Here is a 19,703-nt window from a genome sequence, read left to right on the forward strand (position 1 = left end):
TTGCAATCTTTCTGGAGAGGGATCAGAGTTCCCTGTGTCGTTCAGAGATGACCTATCCACTTGCCACAAGAGAACTAGAGAAAGTAAAGATGGGCTCAATACCAGATTTTAATTCTTAGGTTTACCGGGGACATTTGCACCTGTAAAGCCTACCTTCCTACCACGGAAGTGGAACTATTTTACAAACAGAAAGAAATTGAGTCCTAGAACTCTACTGAAAGCCCTATTATAATACAGAAGTATGGAAAATCGCTTTTTGAATTGGGTTTATCCCTCCAGGAGATGACTTTACGCAGCTTTTAGGTTACTCACTGTAAAGGAAAGATTTGATTACTTCTATCTTCTTACTTGGAAGACCTTTTTTTTTTTTTTTTTGGATACCTTAGAATTGTTGACGTTTTTTTCATTTAAAATTGTCAGAATTTTCTCAAACTTATTTTCAACTGCGTGAAAATAAAAATAAAATCTATCTTGTTCACAGTAGTCTTTATGATTCGGAAGGCAGTTTAAATTTCAAAATGGCTTCTTTCCTTTTAGCCTCTTTCAGGTGCTGCTCACACCAGTTCATTAACATTAGTCTTTGTTGTTGTTGTTTAGCTGTGAAGCATTTCCAAAGATTCACTTGTTAGAAATATGTGTTGATGAAGAGATCGTGGTTTTCAAGGTGGAGACCATCAACCTCTCAATACTGAAATAAGAATCTGTATCCTGATCATTGATAAACGTATAGGTTGAGAAGAAGAAGAAGATAGCACATCCTTTTCTCCTGTGTGAGAAGGGAGGAGAATCCAACTACACAATATTAACATTGAAACTTCTGAGTTCAGTACTTGGAACCACATGATCAACAGAACAGAATGCATGTCCAGGGAGGGCGTGTGTGTGTGAGTGGGTGAATGAGGTGGCTTTAGAACTGTGAATTTGGGCAAGGGCTGTGTCTTCACAACACAGTACTGACAACAGTGATTAATGCATAGCAAGCATTTAATGTTAATGAATTGAATTCCTAAGATTTTTTTAGTAAAAGACTTAAATATTCTTTTTTTTCTTAATGTTTTATTTATTTCTGAGAAAAAGAGACAGTGTGAGCAGGGGAGGGCCAGAGAGAGAGGGAGAAGCAGGCTCCAGTCTCTGAGCTGTCAGCACAGAGCTCAACGCGGGGCTTGAACCCCACAAACCGTGAGATCATGACCTGAACCGAAGTCGGATGCCTAACGGACTGAGCCACCCCAGACTCCCCAAGATTTAAATATTCTTTAGAAAGATTCCTTATAAATTCTCCTTTTGTTTTCTTTTTGCTGGAGAGAGCACAGAAATGTTCAAATATAATGAATACATCGTCTAGAGATCAAGGATAGTTTATTGGCCTCTGTACCTTATAGAACAGAGCCTCCTATAACTCGCAAGTGGAGAGCAGCAGAAGAGAGAAATGTTTGGGCATGTCCATTATACCTCAATAAGAAAGGGTTTTTTTTTTTTTGTTTTTTTTTTTAATGTCTGGGAATAAGGCTTTGTGTGTCGGTCTGCAGTTGAGTCTGAAGGAGCCACCGGTCATATAGTGATGAAGTGTCCATCTTCCAGGATCTGCGTACTGTTGTTTTTGCCTTCCGGGGTGTCTCCAGAGAGAGGGAAGAATAAAGAGGACGCAGGCTGGCTCCTGTGCAGACATCAGAGAATCAGAAAGCCGCTTCTCCATCAGAAGCAGTCAGTGACCCTTATTTTCCAGGCTGCTTTTTCCGGCTTCGGAAACTGGGAAACCTCCTATCCCCGTTTGGCGTTTTCTTTTGTGTCCTAGGATTGTACACCTTGGCCTGAAGAATTATTGGATGTTCTTTTATTTTTCTTTTGCATTTCCTTTTGTCATTCTAATAGCCATATGCTTACACTGTCATTACCTGGAAAAGGTGAGGAAATTAAGCGGCAGATCCTCCTCCTTGTAATAGGAGCTGGGGGGGTAGTGGTGGCCCTGCCCTGGACGGGGCTCGGATGCGAAGTGTTGGACGTCGGCCTGCCGTCTGCAACTGCAAACCCACGTCTCTTCCTTCCTTCCCAGATCCTGGTGTACAGCCTGGAGGCAGAGCGCTGCCTCTCGAAGCTGGGTAATGCCCTCGGGGACTTCACCTGCGTCAACCTCAGAGACAGCCCTCCCAACCTCATGGTCAGTGGCAACATGGACAGGAGGTATGTCTGACGGAGGCCTGTGGCCACAGGCGCTCCCGCTGGCTTTGCCCCTCCGCCTCGCCCCTGCGGTTCTCGCTCAGTCCCTCTGCTGCTCGCACCGCACCGCTGCACTCCACAGCCTCGCCCGCCTCGGTCCCACCCCGAGCCTTAAACACCATCCCTGCAAACGCAGAGAACAAAGTCTTGTATTAGGTAATAGTTGGACAGGGCTGGGTCTCTGCCTCATTTCTGAAACACTACGGGAAGGTGGTCTTTCAAGCCATTTGGTGGACACAGTTGGTAGAAGGTCCGGTGAGACCACTTGGAATATCTTTTGTCCCCCCCCGCTGCAAAATTTGTTTGGCATTTAAAAGCTCACTTTCTAATATTAAAAACAATAACCTAAGGGCTGCATCATGTTCAACAGAATAGGGTCGCCTGCCAAGTGATGTCAAGAGTGTATTTCAGAACGCTGTGGTGTCCCTCTGGTGACGGGGGGTGGGGGGCAGGGACTCGATGGGAACAGATTCCAGTTTCTATTTAGCTGATTAGCAGTCTTCTCTCTAAAGCTTTGGCTGAGGGAGTCAGATTTTCCCGGTACAGGGTCCAGTGCCAGCCGCGACGCTCCAGGAAGCATCAGCACGAAAGGATTAAAGTGTCTGAAAAGACCCTCTGAGTCCAAATTTTAGGTCTTTTTCTCTCCCCGTCCCCTCTCCCCCTTGTCTTCTCTCTTCCTTGTCTTTTTTTTTTTTTTCTTTTCTTTTTCTGGCTGCTTCTCTGCTGTGTCTGATCCAGTGCCCCGAAGAGAGGTAGCATGGCTAGAGGCCAGGGTCTGCCGGCGCCCCCTCCCCCGGGCCGGGCCCCAGGCTGCAGGTGGTGGGCTGCTCGGTGGGGGGATCAGACCGCGAGGCGGGCACTCCTGCGTGCCAAGTCCCAGGCCTCTCTCTGCCACACCGGAGCAGCAGCTTGCAAAAATAATTATCGTGTCAAATAATATTTTCCACTGCTGACCTTCACCCCTCTGCTGCCCCCTTCCCTTAGAGCAAAGGGATTGTGTGAGTGTCCTCTGTTGAAAGAAAATCTCTTCTCACGGCTTCCTAAAATGGCTGATCATTTCTGAGCTCGAGAATTGAACTCAAGTGTATGTCCCATTTTTCTATTTAAAAACAAACAAAAAGAAATTAGGCTTGGTAAGTGGCCCCACATGAGGCACAGCAGATGGAACCGATGAGGTTGTAGTTTTACTCCCGTGTTTGAGTGTGTAGACTGAGCTGTACAGAGGCTCCAGGCTTATCTGATAGGATCTCCCTCCAGGGACCAAGCGGCTACTACCTGCTTTCCAGGATAGCAAATGCACGGGGCTCCTGGGGGCATCCAAGTGGAAGGGTTCAGGATTGTAGCTGATGCTTTGGAGTTTGTTTACAGCGGGAGCATTTACTTACATGTTCCGCTACGGCCAGGCTCACGGGACACCGCAGCAGCGTTCCAGAGAAGAGGCGTCTCCCTTCGGCGCACCTTCGCCCATCGGCCGTAGGACGGTTAAAGCCACGTTCCCCTGGCCCTTGTTGGCCGAACAGCTTCCTTGTCAGTCAGGAGACCTGCAGACTCCGCCAGGCTGAACTTCTCCCTGGAGCAGGGCCGCCTGATTTACATCCCCGTCGCCAGCAGAGGGGCTGAGGCCCTGGGTAAAATGGCTCTCCGGTCATTTTCTTTTTTTCCTTTAATTTTTTTAATGTTTATTTTCGAGAGAGCACAAGAGGGGGAGGGGCAGAGAGAGAGACACACACACACACACAGAATCTGAAGCAGGCTCCAGCTGTCCGCATGGAGCCTGGCGCGGAGCTCGAACCCACGAACCTCGAGATCATGACCTGAGCCGAAGTCAGATGCCCAACGACTGAGCCACCCAGGCGCCCCTCACTGGTCATTTTCAAGTGCAGATTTGACCACATTAAGCCTGCTTTATTAGGAAACGAATGTTTTGGTTTTTGTTTTTTGTTGTTTGTTTCTTAATCCGCTGCCTCTGTGGGGTAAAAAGACAAGACTAGTGGTTTGGCGTTCAGGAGGGGTGGTCAGTGTGGCGTTTCACCAGGGCGGCAGGACTGCGTGCCGGCTGTTTGACCGCTGTGGTGCGGAAGAGCCCTGTAAGCAACGTGAATTTGAAACACAGGCGTTAAATAATTATATGTCTGGAAAAAGAAAAGGATTAGGAATCTAGGCTTTCAGATTAGTAGAGGGAAGTCGTGTGTGTGTGTGTGTGTGTGTGTGTGTGTGTGTGTGTGTGTTCTCCAAAGGCTTAAGGAGCTACGAGTAGGATCTCACTAGAAATGCACATCCAGGCTCATACAGCTTATGTTTTATTTCAAAAGTGGGAGTAAGGGGTCAAATGCTATGAAGAACTATATGTACTTGGCTGTCACTTAATGGCCAATACAACTGTAAAACCCTGGAACCTCCTTTTTTAGACTTAAACTTAATCTGCACTGCACTCTCTTCATACTCTGTCAGTAACTTAAGAGTGAAGTGGATTCTTTTTTTTTTTTTAATTTTTTTAATGTTTTATTTATTTCTGAGAGAGAGAGAGAGACAGCATGAACAGGGGCGGGTCAGAGAGAGAGGGAGACACAGAATCCGAAACAGGCTCCAGGCTCTGAGCTAGCTGTCAGCACAGAGCCCAATGCGGGGCTCAAACCCACGAACTGTGAGATCATGACCTGAGCCGAAGTTGGACGCTTAACAAACTGAGCCACCCAGGCGCCCCAAGAGTGAAGTGGATTCTAAAGATACATAAAATGGTCCCAGGTTAGGACAAAAATAATTTTTCATTAACATAAGGAAATCAGCAAGCATGTGGAATTTTGTAAGGAGTTTGGGGGGGCGGGAAGCGAGGGGATGGATAGGCTGAAATTAAAAAGGAAAAAATAGCAGGGCACCTGGGTGGCTCAGTTAAGCAACTGACTTTGGCTCAGGTCATGATCTCTTGGTCCATGGGTTCAAGCCCTGCTTCGGGCTCTGTGTTGACAGCTGGGAGCCTGGAACCTGCTTCGGATTCTCTATCTCCCTCTCCCTCTACCCCTCCCCTGCTAGTGTTCTGTCTCTTTCTCAGAAATAAACATTTGGGGGAAAAAAATAAAAAGGAAAAAGCTCACCCAGCCTGTCACCCTCTCCAGAAGAAACAGGTTAGAGTCTGATAAAGTTGAAGAGAATGATTGGGTGGAAACAGCTACGATCGGATTAGAGAGAGAAGGGCTATAAAGCAGGGGCAGAGAGAGGTGTGGCTCTGCATGAGAGTTTAGCACTGTGGATCAGCGACTTCTGAATGCACACTTCGTCCTTTCCTGGTAACCAAGAAGAGCGAGGAGTAACAGAGTGCCGCCATGCATGCTCCTCCCCACAGCGACAGTCTAGTGCTCCGGGAGTGCTCAACACGAAGCTCTGTATTTATTCTAAGATGCCCTTCTCTTTTTACACGTTCACATCTGTGAAATCGGGACTCGCCCTTTACAAGGACACTGTAAAATTGGCAGCATTCTTAAATGTTAACCAAAGTCACAGTGCTTCTTGCAATCAATGGCGTTTTTAATTAAATGAAAGTATGTATTTGTTCAGTGAAGGCAAAAATGAATTAATGGCCTGGGAATAACATTTACGAGAAGCTTGAATAGATTACTTAGAGGAAGATTGCAGGAAAAGGCCACTTGGTGGTGGTGGTTTTAGTTGAACCTCTGGCGTTCACTGAGCATTTAAATCTGTAAATGTATGTCTTCTACCAAATTTGGGAAGCTTCGGCCATTACTTGTGCAGATGTTTTATTCTGCACTAATCCCCTCTCCTCCTGGGACTCAGTGATGTCAAAGTCACACCTTCCAATACCGTCCATCAGTCGCTGAGGCTGTGTTCATTTTCTTCCCTAAACTTTCTGTTCTTCAGACTGCACGGCTGTCCGTTTGAGGTCAGGTTCACGGCCTCGCTCTGTCATCTCCATGTTCCTACTGAGCCCATCCAGTGAATTTTATTTCAGATATTTTTAGTTCAAAATTTCCACTTAGATCTCTTTCTCTGCTCAGAACATCATTCTTTCTTATCATTTGTACCTTTACTCCTTGGAATATAGTCACAGTAGCTGCTTTTAAGTCACTGATGATGCCCCAAATCTGGGTTTTTGGTTTTTTCCCCATGAGACTGGGTCACATTTTCCTGGTTGTTTTTTGTGTTTTTTAATTTTTTTTGCAGTGGCGGTGGAGGGGGTGGTATGTCAAGTAATTTAGGACTGTTTCCTGGACATTTAGAATGTTACGTTGTGTCTGCTTTGGATCCTATCGTATAACCCTCTGGAGAATGTTAAAATTTTTCTTTTCAATAGGCAGTCGTCCTGGTTAGGCTCCCGCTGGAAGTTCTGTCTTCTGTGGGTGGTGATTCAAGTGTCTGCTCAATTTTCAAAGGTTCTTTTTTTTTTTTTTTTTTTTTTTAATGCGTCTCTGGCTCTGTCCCACACGCATGCTACCCAGGGCTTAGTCTGAGATAGTCTTTTACTTTTCAAAACTAGAATGCAGGTGACCTATAATGCCATTAGTTTCAGGCGTACTCAGCCATTTTATCCATTTATCCATCACCACCAGACCAAGTGCAGTTACCATCTATTTCCAGATGATAGTATTCTAACATTCGGGGCTGTCGTCCTCTTGCTGTACTTTTCATCTCTGTGACTTATTTTATAACCGGAATTCTGTACCCTCTTAGTCTCCTTCACCATTTTACCATTTTGCTCATCCTCCGGCCCCCCTTTCCTCCGGCCGCCACCAGTTTGCTCTCTGGATTTATGAGTCTGTTTCTGGTTTCTGTTTGTTCGTTTGTTTTGTTGTTTAGAGTCCACATCTGTGACCTCATATGGTATTTGTCTTTTTCTCTTTGACTTATTTCAGTTAGTATAATACCTTCTAGGTCCATTCACATTACAGGAGGAACGATTTCATCATTTTGTGGCTGAGTAATAGCCCCTTGTACATGCACACCACAGCTTTATCCTTCTGTCCATCGACGGACACAGGATACACAGCTTCCGTATCTTGGCTCTTGGAAATGATGCTGCAGTGAACACAGGGATGCCATGCATCTTTTCGAATTAGTGTTATTTTCTTTAGGTAAATAACCAGTGATGGAGTTTTGAATTTTTCAAGGAACCGCCATATTCTTCTCCACAGCGGCAGCACTGGTTTACATTCCCGCCAACAGTGTAGGAGGGTGCCCGTTTCTCCACCTTGTCACTAACACTTGTTATTTTTCTGTTTTGGTTTTCTGGGTTTTTCTTTATATGTTCATATATTTATTTTGAGAGAGAAAGACAGAGGGAGAGAGAATCCTAAGCAGACTCCTTGCAGTCAGCACAGAGCCTGACACAGGGCTCGATCTCACAACCATGAGATCATGACCTGACCCAAAATCGACAGTTGGATGCTTAATCGAGTGAGCCACGCAAGGGCCCCCTTGTTATTTCTCTTTGACACTAGCCATTCTGGCTGGCGTGAGGTCGCCTCTCATTGTGGTTTTGGCTTGCATTCCCCTGGTGATGAGCGGTGTTGAGCATCTTCCCATGGGTCTCGGGGCCGTCTCTGTCCGCGGGGAAAAGGTCTGTTCCGCTCACCAGAGGCGGCAGTGGCTCAGGTCTGAGCTGAGATCGTACAGCCTTTCCTGTACTGCTTTGGGTCTGTCCTGCACAGCTCACAGGTGCCAGGATCCGGGACGGGCCTGTGTGCATGAGTGCTTTCAGTCAGTGTCCCCCCCACCCCCCGCCGTTCCCTCCACTCTCCAGCCCTGTCCCCCTCATCCCTCCTCTCTCCAGCCCTGTCCCCCTCATCCCTCCTCTCTCCAGCCCTGTCCCCCTCATCCCTCCACTCTCCAGCCCTGTCCCCCTCATCCCTCCTCTCTCCAGCCTTATTTAAATTTTTAGCAGCTTTATTGAGACAAAAGTCACCTGCCTACAACTCACCAATTTAAACTGTACAATTGAGTGTAACCTTCACAAGGTTGTGTGACCATCCCCGTCATCCCAGTGTGCTTGGGACATTTCCTGTAAATGGAAGTGATCTTTCATGACTGGCTTCTCCCACTTAGCATATTGTTTCCAAGATACACTTGTGTGTAGCATGAATCACTACTTCATTCCTTTTTATGGACAGGCAGTCTTCATTGTGTGAGTATACCACACTTCTTCATCAGTTAATGAACATTTGGGTTGCTTCCACTTTCTGTTATCAATACATCTGTCGTCATTCAGGTACAAATTTTTGTGTAGATGTGTTTTCAGTTTTCTTACATAGATACTTAGGAGTGGAGTTCATGGCTTCCATGGTAACTCAGTGTTTACCCGTATCAGGAACTTACAGACGCTTTTTCAAAATGGCTGCACCATTTCACATCCCCGCTGCCATGGGCGACGGTTCTTACTTCTCCACGGCCTCGCCAGTATTTGCCCTGGTCTCTAATTCTAGCATAACGGACATGAAGGGGTAGCTCATGGTGGTTTTGATTTTCATTCTCCTGGTGGTTGATGATGTTGAACACCCTTTCATTTGCTTTTTGGCCTCATCAGATAAATGTCTGTTCAGATCCTTGGCCCATTTTTTAGCTGGGTTGTCTTTTTAATTGATGAGTTGTAAGAGTCTTTCATAGATCACAGATACCAATCCTTTATCAGACACGATTTGTAAGTATTTCCTCCTACTCTGTGGGCTGTGCCTTCAGTCTCTTGGCGGCGGCCTCTGAAACACAACAGGTTTTAATTTCAGTGATGTTCAGTTTATCTGTTTTTTCTGTCACCAATGCTGTTGAGTGTCCTATTGAAGAAGCCATTGCCTAGCCCAGGGTCACTAAGATTTACTCTTATGTTTTCGCCAAAGAGTTTTTCTAGTTTGGGCAGCTACAGTAGGGTCTCCGGTGCATCCAGAGTTGATGTTTGCATGTTGTGAGGTGGGAGTCCAGCCTCACCCTCTCGCGTTGTCCCAGCCCCATCTGTTGAATGGACTGTTCATTCCCAATCGAACTGCCTCAGTGCCATTGTGGAAAACCAACTGACCATAAAATAGGTTATTCTGAGTATATTCATCTGATTAAAATATAAAATCTAAAAGGATATTAAAGTAAGCTAAATGTTTTCGCGTTTCCAGTTTGGGATCTGGTGCCATATTATTTGGGGGTTATGTATGTCACTGTCATTGCTCACAGACCTCCTCAAGGCCATCCAGCGCTGGCCCAGCTGAGGAACCAGGGCCCGAAAGGTTGAGTCATGGGTCCGGGGGTCCTGCTGCTGTTCATGGACAATGTAAGGAGTGTTCTAACCCTCAGAGAGAAAGAGCTTTTAAAACACACAGCTCTGAGCAGAGCCTGGAGTTGGGTCATTGAACTGGGTGGTTCCACTTTAAAACTGCATGTTCTAGTTGCTGTTTAAAGTGAATCCTTCAGGGGCGCCTGGGTGGCTTAGTCTGTTAAGCGTCCGACTTTCGCTTAGGTCATGATCTCGTGGTTCGTGGGTTCAAGCCCCGCGTTGGGCTCTGTGCTGACTGCCAGCTCAGAGCCTGGAGCCTGTTTCATTCTGTGACTCCCTCTCTCTCTGACCCTCCCCTGCTCACGCTGTCTCTCTCTCTCTCCTAGAAATAAATAAAACATTAAAAAAAAAAATTAAAAAAAAAAAATCCTTCACCAGAGGCCGTCGTCAGTGCTATATAGATAAGGCCATTGATTTTGGCATAGAAGGTTATATACATGTAAGATCCTCTCTAATAACCCAAGTTCAGTGAGACAAAACAGAATCCTGTGTTGATTTCTTTAAAAAAAATACACACACACACACACACACACACTAGCTTTCTTGATTAATTTGATCTTTAAAAAAACACACACACTTCCATTTTAGTGGCTTCTTACTTGTTCCATCTATTTTCTGGATAGAAATGCAGCTTTAGGTCAGGTCCTTCTAAATGAAACTGCTGAGCCAGAGTCTGAATAGGCTTCATCTCTGCCCTCACATACAATTTGCCTCATTATCATACAGGACTGTTTATTCCAAGCCAATGGGAGATGAGCCCTGAGTTGTGACCCTCCCCCCCCCCCCAGTCTGGGAGCTCACTTCTGGCCCTGACAAATAGGAAGTGTGGTTCGCTGCTCCCTGCTGTCAGCGAGCGAGCGAGCGAGCAGGGCGCGAGTGTTGTGTTCGCTCCATCTGCAAGTGTTCGAGTGGGTTATTGAGAGCTCTGAGCACAGGACCAGCCGGAGTGGGCCTCCCTCTCTGCTCCAGCACGTCCCCTGCCCGTCAGATGGATGCTCCTCTGCTGGAGTCTCTGGAAGGTTCTGGTGTCTTTTATTTTAATTGGCGGGTGAGAGCCGACTCCTAGGGCGTGATTTTCATTAGAGAGGGGCTGGAGAGCGAGTGTTGGAACGGCCCTCCAAACCCAACCATGAATATTAAACATAACACAATTACAGCTTTCGGACCAATTATTCTTCTCTTCTTCAGGCGAAGTTGGTGCAATACTCGCAGGACAGGAATTCACATTATCTACCGTTGGCCTCTTCTTGTCCCTGGAACCGGCGGTCTTGGCATTATTTTGTGCCCGTTTGTGGTGCCCAGCATGGAGTCTGATCGGAGCCCTGAATTTGCCGACACGGGGTTTAGGCTGGGGTAGGCCGGTCAGGGGGTTCGAGGCCCACACCGCTTCCTTCGTGGGAGTGAGTGGCCCGTGCGGACTCTGCCCACCGTGGGGCGCGCCTTTCTGTCGTTGCCGAGAAAGCAGAGTGAGAGGCCATGTAAACGCTCTTCCTTTTTTCCGGTGCGGAGTTCAAGTCTGTTTTGGCCCGTTTTTGTTTTCCTTAGTGATGTAAAATACACAAATGCTGTATCTTTTGGTGTATTTGTTTATTTTGTTTGGAGCCATCCATGCTGGTATCTGAATACAGTAGGAAAACAGATGGCAAACTTTGAACTTCTGGACCAAATTTGTGTTTGCCTTTGTCTTCCTAACAGCCAAACTGTAAATTATGGAGTATAAATATTCAACAGAGGAGCTCTTTATGAAAATCACCACAACGAAATAGGCCCTTATTAACCAGATACGGGGCTGAAAAGTACTTGGGCCAGAATCTCCCCCTGCCCTGCCCTCCCCCGCCCCGCACCCCCGCCCCGCATCTATGCATCTATTCAAGTTGCGGTTGGTCGTCTGCCACCAGCCTTCATTTCCCAGCGGTTACACCTTTTCTCCCTTCTCTTACCCGCAGATGCCTCAAGTGGCCCTAAATGGTGACGGAGGGAGGTCTTTGTTTTCCAGGGCCGCTCCCTGCGCTCTCATCTGTAGTCCCAGGCCCCTGGCTGGGGAGGGGGCCGCAGGGCGGGCCATAGTAGGAGAGCTGGGCCTTAGGCGGCGGCCCGAGGCGGCTCCAGGCCCTCGCCCGTGTCCCTGGAGTTGGGCTGTGTGTGACACAAAGCACACGCAGAGGAGTGCGTGTAGAAGGCACGGCCTGGTTTGAACAGGAACAGCACACCGGTGCGGCCACCGCCCAGCTTCCCCGGTGCCCCGTCATGAATGAGTCCACGTCGGAAACAGGGCGCCTTTAGCCCCTTCGTTCCGCTACCTCCCCTCTTCCCCAGGTAACTGCCATCACCAGTTCAAGGGCGTCCTTGCAGAATCTTAGTTTTTCACCGCAGCAGGTAACCTGCGCCTTCGAAAGCACGACATAGCGGGAGAAGCCACGCTTCTGGGCCCCTCTCTTCCCGGGCAGCCCGGTCGTCCCCAGCCTGGGCTGCGTGTCAGTGTTCTCCAGGGGAGTCTTGTACGCACACGGCACAGGCACGGACATTCTTCACCCCCTGGGCCCGTGCTCCCCCTGCGTAGCTGGGGCTGGGGGACAGCGCCCTTCCTGCGGCAGAGATGGGCCGGGGTCGCTGTGGGGCCGTGCTGGCACTGCCGTCGCTGGCTGGGGCCGTCCCCGTCGGTGACACTCGTGCCCTTCGCGGCACCCCGTGGCTTCTGCCACGCTGGTTGCCGTTCGTACAGAGGTGATGCGTCTTCCCCTCAGGATGCATTTAAGGCCTTTGTCTCCTGCATTTTCCCACGTTAGTAAGATAGTCTTCGCTGTGTTGTTCTTACTCCGATGAGTGCTCACCGAGTGTGAGCAGCGGGCCTTCCATTAATGCTAGGAAAACGCCCGCCCCGTACTGCTTCAGTGTGGCCTGTTTGCAGCATTCTTTGTTTTCTCCGTCTGCAACTTCTTTTGGACACCAGCTGAACTGCTTCCTCGGTCACATTTTATATTTATGTGTGCGCCACTCTAGGTCATCTTTCCGATTTGTCTGAACTCTTGAACACGAACTCTTCCAGCCTATCTAATGAATTCAATTTCAGGGACTGTGTTTTCATTTACAGAAGTTTTTCTTTAAGTATGTTTTTTTAAGTTTATTTATTTTGAGGGGCACCTGGGTGGCTCTGTCAGTTAACCATCCGACTTCAGCTCAGGTCACGATCTCACAGTCTGTGAGTTGGAGCCCCATGTCAGGCTCTGTGCTGTCTGGAGACTGCCTCCAATTCTGTGTGTCTCTCTCTCTGTCCCTCCCCCACTCATGCTCTGTCTCTCTCAAAAATAAACATTAAAAAATTTTGAGAGACTGAGTGAAAATAGGGGGAGGGGCAGAGAGAGAGAAAGGGAGAGACAGAGTCCCAAGCTGTCCAGGCTGCCTCCCAGCATGGGCCATGGGGCAGTCGCTTGCTTTGAGAACTGAGCAGTGCATTTTCAAGGGTGTGATTTATCCAGCAGTATTCAGTGGTTTTTAGCAGGAAGGTTCTAGAAGTTGTCTGAAACAGAAACCCCATCTTCTGCTACTAAAAACCGTGCCACTGGCCTTATATGTCCATGTGTATTTGTATCCATATGTTAGGTATAGCCTAGATACATTCCTAGCAGTGAAACTGCTGGGTCAGAAGGAAGTATATTGTCTGCTGGATATTGCCAGATCATTCCCTGAAGAGGGTCTGTGCTCACATCAGGCGTGTGTAAGTGCCCATCGACCCAGGTCCCTCTGGTGTGGAGGGTATCAGGTGGTATCAAAGTGTAGTTTTAGGTCTTTGTTTCTCTCCTTACCAGTCAACACACCTCACATGTGTTTAAAAGCCATTAGTAATTTCCTATTAACTATTTTTTATTAGCTTTTATTTTAATTTTGGGTTGTCCATCTTTACTTTCAATTTGAAGGGATTTTTTTTAACAAGAAATTAGCCAGTCCTCTCTGTTGCATACATTTCCCCCAGTTTACCATTTGCCTGGACTTTGACTTCTTTTTCCCATATGGGAAAAATTTCCACACTTTTATATGTAATCATCAATATTTTCCTTTTTGACTTACGGGTTTGTTTAGAAGGGCCTTGCCGATTCTGAATATTCTCGTAGTTAATTATGTTGAACTCTGAGTCACCTATAATTTATTCTGATGCGATGTCTATATGGCAGAGCTCCACGTTGAGAAAGTTATTAGAGGGTATTTTGTCTTTAATCGCTATTCTGAGTGGGATCTTTTCTTTGATTACATTTTTCAAACTAGGGGTTGTTTGTACCTAAGACAGCTATTGATTCTGACATATTAATTTCATTTGATTGAGTTATTACTGAATTATCTTCTGCTGTCATCTCTAATTTGTCTCCTCCTCATTTTTTCTTTTATCTAATTGTGTCTTTTTTTTTTTTTAATCTTTGTTTTTGAGAGAGTGCAAGCAGGGGAGGGGCAGAGAGAGGGTCCCAAGCAGGCTCTGCGCTGACATCAGACAGAGAGCCTGGTGTGGAGTTCTAACTCGCGAACCTCAAGATCACGACCTGAGCCAATGTCTGATGCTCACCCAGCTGAGCCACCCAGGTGCCCCAAACCATATCTGTTTTTTTAAACAAGGCACAGTATTAGAAAAAATGAACCATCCTTTTTTAAAGCCTTCACTAGAAGTAAGTGTTCTAGCACATCATGGCTTTCCTCACTTCTCCTAGTAACTTGGTGAACTCTATCAACGGACACCGCCATGGGTTGTGCTCGTTAGGAGCATGTGGCTCTGGACCCTGCTGTATTTTCTTCGGGTCTGAGCACTGACACCGACCTGGTGCTGATGGTCAGGCTCTGGGTGGTGACAGGACCCCAGCTTCACCTCAAGATCAGGGAAGCTGTTCTCCTTCCTGTGCCCTGAAGCCCGTGTGCAGCCGTTGCTGGCTTGTTCCAGGGACCCGTGCTTCCTTTCCCGGTCCACTCACTGCTACTTTTTCTATCCTTGGGGGTCCGGTTGGGTAATTCTCAGGAGATTTAACAAAATCAGCTCAAACCCAAAGTACACAGTGACTAAAGAAACTGAATTACTTAAAAAAAAAAAAAATCTCCAAAAAAAAAAATAGGTCCGTGTAGGTTTTTCCTGTCCAGGCAAGTTTCACCAGACGCTTACGAAACTGTCCCCTTCGTCCTTACAAAGCTTTTCGTGCTGAAGTCCACGTTGCATTTGTTATACCGGGTGATCCATTTGAGGCCCTTCCTGCTCATGGGTGGGTTCGGCCTGCGTGCAGGCTGACTCCGCAAAGCCAGCTTTTCGCGCTGCGCTGGAGAGTTCTGTACATCCCTCAGGGCCTGTGCACTCCCCTCACTGTCCGCCCAGTATTTTGCCGCACCCACAGGTGGCAGATTTGGGGTCCTTTTCTGATAAAAATCTTAGTTATGCCTTCAAACTTCAGTAGGTCCACGAGGTATAGAATTTTTGGGTCAAGCGAATGTTCCTCGGAACTCTACAAACCATCGATCTGTGTGTGCGCCCTTGTAACTGGGAGTGGAGGATGCAGCGAGCTTCACACCCTCTCTCCGTACCACTGTCTAGACCACATTTACCATGTTAGCATTAGCTGGGCCTGGCCTCCGGCTAGGCGGTGGGTGGGTCTTTTCCTTTTTGACTTGCAGCAGGGAGGCTGTTAAATTCACCTGTACTGAAGTTTTGCCCCATTTAATTTTTGCTTTGTGGCTTATTTCAGGAACTGTGTTGGTGCTCTGCTAGATAAGAGCTGCTAGATAGATCTGTCTCATTGTCTAGATGTGGAAAAGCAGCATATACTGAAGTCATTTTTAAAGAGGTTCTTAAATTCACGTTATTACAAGTCAAGTAATTATTTTGGGACTTGAGATAAGTGACAGCCAAGTGTCCACGTACTCTCATCATGATTTTTTTATGTTTAGTCAACTACACATTGCCTTCCAAATTTCAACAAGAGGATGATGAAATTCCAAAGTCAAGTTAAATTCAGTCCTAGAAAAGAGTTATTTTCTCAGCTGGGTCAAGGTTTGGGGTGCACACAAGCGTGGCTGGCTTACCTCCTGCCCTTAACAGCAAAGCTGCTGTGCCAGGCAGTGCACTTACCACCGGGTCAGCCTTCACAGTCTGGTGTCAGTACTCAGCTTCCCTGGGCGTGGACTCGTGCTCAGGGCTGGCGTCTTCCCTGTTGAGCAGAGGAAGCATGCGTGACAGGTCAGCTCATATATTTGTCTTGAGTCTATCCTGTTCCAGGGGCTTTATAATCATTCTGATTAGACAGCTGTTGGTACTGTAAATTCATCCATCTCTATTGCATCTTAGTCTCCTCTGGCTGAGTACTAATAAGGTGGTAAATTCTATATTAATATTAGGATGTTGGCACCCAAGGTTGTTTTTGTTTTGTTTTGACTGTTCTGCTTTTGCCAGATTGTTGGGCATCGACCAGCACAACCAAGGATGAATGTGTCATTTCGGGCCTTAACACGAATCCCCGTTCTCTTCTCGGGCCTCCCAGGGTGAGGATCCACGACCTCCGCACTGACAAAATCGCCCTTTCGCTCTCTGCCCACCAACTGGGAGTTTCCGCAGTACAGATGGATGACTGGAAAATCGTCAGCGGAGGCGAGGAGGGCCTGGTCTCGGTGTGGGATTATCGGACGAACCAGAAGCTGTGGGAAGTGCACTCCAGGTAACGCAGTGGAGCGGGAGCGGTTCCTTGTGCTAAATGCGTGTTCGACGCCGTGCTGGGCGTGAGCAGTGGGGGGGCTGCTGTGGGTCCCTCTGTCCACGTCTCAGGCCAGGAACCCAAGACCCAGAGACGGAGCTGTTCTCACACTGTGAAAGCTGCTGTGCCGCCTGCCCAGCCGGGGTAGGCAAGCCCTGCTGGGGGTACCCAACTGCGTCCTCGGGTCCTGACAAACGTGACCTTGATCGTCTGCCCATTTCTCAGGGCGCTTGACTAAGGAGGGAGGAATCTGTCATTTCATTATCCCAAGTGTAGGTTGGGGGCTCACAAATGTAGGCATATAACGTCAAGGAGGCCTAACTGGCTGACTTGAGGCCACCTCCATCTTGCACGGGGAAGGGGCTCTCCCTCCCCCTTACCCTACATGCCTCCAGTGGGGGGTGGAGGAGGAGGAGAGCTTTCTTTACAGCTGGCCCTCACCACCACTGTGAAGACAGGTTCCGCAGAGCAGAGCATGAGCTTAACAAAAAACATACAGATGCTGAGGCCCCCAAGTACACACTTCAAGTCCTAGTAAGAAAAGGCAGTGCAGTCAAGGTTCAAACAGGAAGTGGCTAGCGCTCGCTCCCTCCAGCAGCCTCCCTCAGACTACATCGCCTGGCTGGGTCCAGCCCTGCCTTACCCCGCAAACAGGTGTAAACCCCTTTTCCCACTTTCTGTGGTGATGCAGGGAGTTGCCACCAGGTGGTGCCAGAAGGCAACTAAAAGTCCTCCGTGGCGGCATCCCAGCACCTTCTGCCCGAGAGGGTGACTGCTCACTGCAGCTCTGGCCCTGGGGGACTGGCACCATCCCGTCCCGCTTTTCAGCAGCAGCTCCTCCTCGTTCTCTAGGACTGGGCTCCAGCAAGATCTCATTTTCTCTCCCTGAACAGCTGTTCTGCTGCCAGCTCATTCAAGTGAAGCCACAGTCAGGGAGGTCTTCCCAGCACTTGCCTTCCTCGCTCCTTTGTAAACGTACCACCAGTTCTCCCCCTGGATAGTGGCTTGTCCCGGGCAAGGCCCCTGTGGCCACCAGCAAAGGGCTGGGCCGTGCTCACCAGGTCCTGCCTGCCTGTGCGGCAGCCGGTCTGGGTTCTCTCGAGCCTCCGGTCCAGCCCCGCGGGACATCGGGGCCTCTTCCGCCAAAGTCAGCTGTTCTCGCCTGTCCCCGAGTGAAGTCTTCCAGACACACTTCCTTCTGGTTGGTGTCCTAAAGCCTGGAGTGGCAGGGCCGGGTCCCCTGCTCTGCGCACAGATGCGCCCTCCTCTCCGCCCTCCTGCAAGGCCTGGCTGCTGGGCCCGTGCTGAAGCCTGTGTTCCAGCCCTGGGGCTTGTGACACCTCTCATGCTTTAGAAACACTGGCTTCGTTTTGGGGGAATGCACTCTTACATCCTTACCGAGGAAGCATCTGATAGCAGGCTCCTGCTGGCATGAGACACCTTTTACATCCTGCGGTCCCTGGCTTGGTGCTGGGACCATAGGAGGCAGGCCCTGGATGAAGAAAGTTTTTAGAACAAAAACTTTACTCCATCAATTGATTTCAAGCGATTGTTGCAAAATTTTGCAGCACAAAAGCACGTTCAGAGACTCCCAACAGCAGGTGTAGCCCTTTCAAACTTGGGAGGGGGCCTCTGACGGATCAGCCCCATGCCCTGCAGAGGGGCCGCTCAGTGAACCTATCCAGGGCCAGCCGGCCAGGGGGCCGTCCTCTCCACACGCTGCTAAAATCCTTTATGTCAAAACACACCAAGTTGGGTGGTCGGCCAGGAAACGGGGCACCCGGACTTGTCGACAGTGGTACCGGGGCGAGTCTCTGCCCGCCCGCCCCAGGGGCCCCAGGTTCCTCCTCTGTTCGTGAGAAGCTTGGCAGAGGGTTCTAGAGCCCCTGGACTCTCAACTTCCAGTTTAGGGGGACTTCCCTTTACCAGGCACTCTCCTGTTCTGTTCCAGACACCCCGTTCGACACCTGTCCTTCAACAGCCACAGCCTCATCACGGCCAACGTGCCCTACGAGAGGGTGGTGCGGAACACCGACCTGGACTTCACGGCCCACAGGAGGTCAGCGTGCAGGGCTGGGCTTGCGGGTGTTCAGGACAGACCATCTTAGTTTGATTCTATTACCGGAACCCCCATGCCACCTCGTCCCCCACACGTCTTCCCTCAGCCGTGACCTTCATAGAAACTGTGAACTCCCGTGGCCACGTGGGCTCCCCACACCAGGGCTATGTTCCCGCTGTGGTCACACTCCCGGTGACGGGGGCAGAGCCCCCTCCTCCTGCCCCATCGGCGGGGGAACTCCATTCCCAGCGAGGGAGAGACCCCCGTGCAGGGGCTCAGGTGACTGCAGGTGGCCCGGCCTCCAGTCCCGGGACTGAGTGGCCGTGAGCGTTCGGGGCCGGGCTGTCCAGGGTGGGCACCATCCCGATGCGCTGCTGTCTGTGCTTCCTCTAGACACCGCGGGCTGGTCCACGCCTACGAGTTTGCGGTGGAGCGGCTGGCCCTGCAGAGCACGCTGCCCGTGTGCCGGGCGCCCGAGGACACCGCGGCCGGCTATGCCCTGGCGCTCGCCTTCCCCTAGGACCACGCAGCAGAGGGGGAAGAACCAGCCTGATGCATTTGAAAACTCCCCAGAGCTCTGTGCTGGGCTGTAAGCATCCGGGGGAAGAGCACAGCCCCGGCTGCACCGGTCTGGCCCCACATACTCCTCGGCTGCCGGTACGTTTTTCTGTAGCTGCCTGTGCAAAGTGGCTAGCTCCGTCTCGGTTTTCTGGGTGCTCGGGTCCTCCTCTGTGGCTTTCAGGGCCTCCCTCTCACGACTCATACTACACCTCCTCCCTCCCCCTGCATCTGCTCCCCGCCCAGCTATCCTGGTCACCCGGGCCCTAGCCGGGGCCCCTCTCCCCTGGAGCCCGTGTGCATCTCCCCCTGCATCTGTACGCACGGTGCAGGGCCCCTTGCCCCCCCTGCCTGCAGGATGCCCCTGTTCCAGGCAGCCAGCATCGTTCAGGTCTTCAAGCCCTTTCTTCCAGGGCAGGGGAGGGAGCTGAGGTCACGTATTCCCTCGGGGTGGTCTGTGCTACCCTTACCCGGTACCAACCTGGGGTCACAGTACTGCTTCCTCATCGTTCTTACCATGATTCATAATTATATGTTTATACAGTCACATTGAGGACTATCTGGTCTCCTGTTTTGTCCACGACCCGTGATACAAAGTAGATTATTTTCTACATGTGTTGCGTAAACAGCCGTCCCGTCTTCCACGTAGGATGGAAGAGCTGGCGGAGAAACCACTCCCCTAAACCGCTGCGCCAGAGCAGGGCAGCACCAGGGGCCTCTGCAGTACCGTAAACGGCTTCCATTTCCAAAGGATGAAGGGGGCAAACCCTCACATTACTCTTGATGTAACCCGTTCGGAGCGGCAGTCACCTAATATCCCTTTCAAAATAGCAAAGCAAAAACTGACAGAACTACAGAGAAAGCCCTGCCTCATAGTGAGGGATCAATAAAG

At 49.4% G+C, this 19,703-nt stretch overlaps 1 protein-coding gene across 1 annotated transcript in view; it reads left to right on the forward strand.

Annotated features, from left to right (window-relative positions):
- FBXW8 (F-box and WD repeat domain containing 8) overlaps positions 1-19,144 on the forward strand; it is a 117,496-nt gene extending 98,352 nt beyond the window's left edge. Inside the window, exons 8-11 of the mRNA XM_039216412.1 lie at positions 2,054-2,181; positions 15,985-16,158; positions 18,146-18,253; positions 18,647-19,144. Coding sequence (XP_039072343.1) covers positions 2,054-2,181; positions 15,985-16,158; positions 18,146-18,253; positions 18,647-18,773 — 537 coding nt within the window. The 3' untranslated portion in view covers positions 18,774-19,144. The remainder of the gene's footprint in view (positions 1-2,053; positions 2,182-15,984; positions 16,159-18,145; positions 18,254-18,646) is intronic.
- Positions 19,145-19,703: the final 559 nt, after the last annotated feature.

Source organism: Hyaena hyaena, unplaced genomic scaffold (genome assembly GCF_003009895.1).
Source record: "Hyaena hyaena isolate Hyena2069 unplaced genomic scaffold, ASM300989v1 scaffold_0, whole genome shotgun sequence".
NCBI lineage: Eukaryota > Metazoa > Chordata > Mammalia > Carnivora > Hyaenidae > Hyaena > Hyaena hyaena.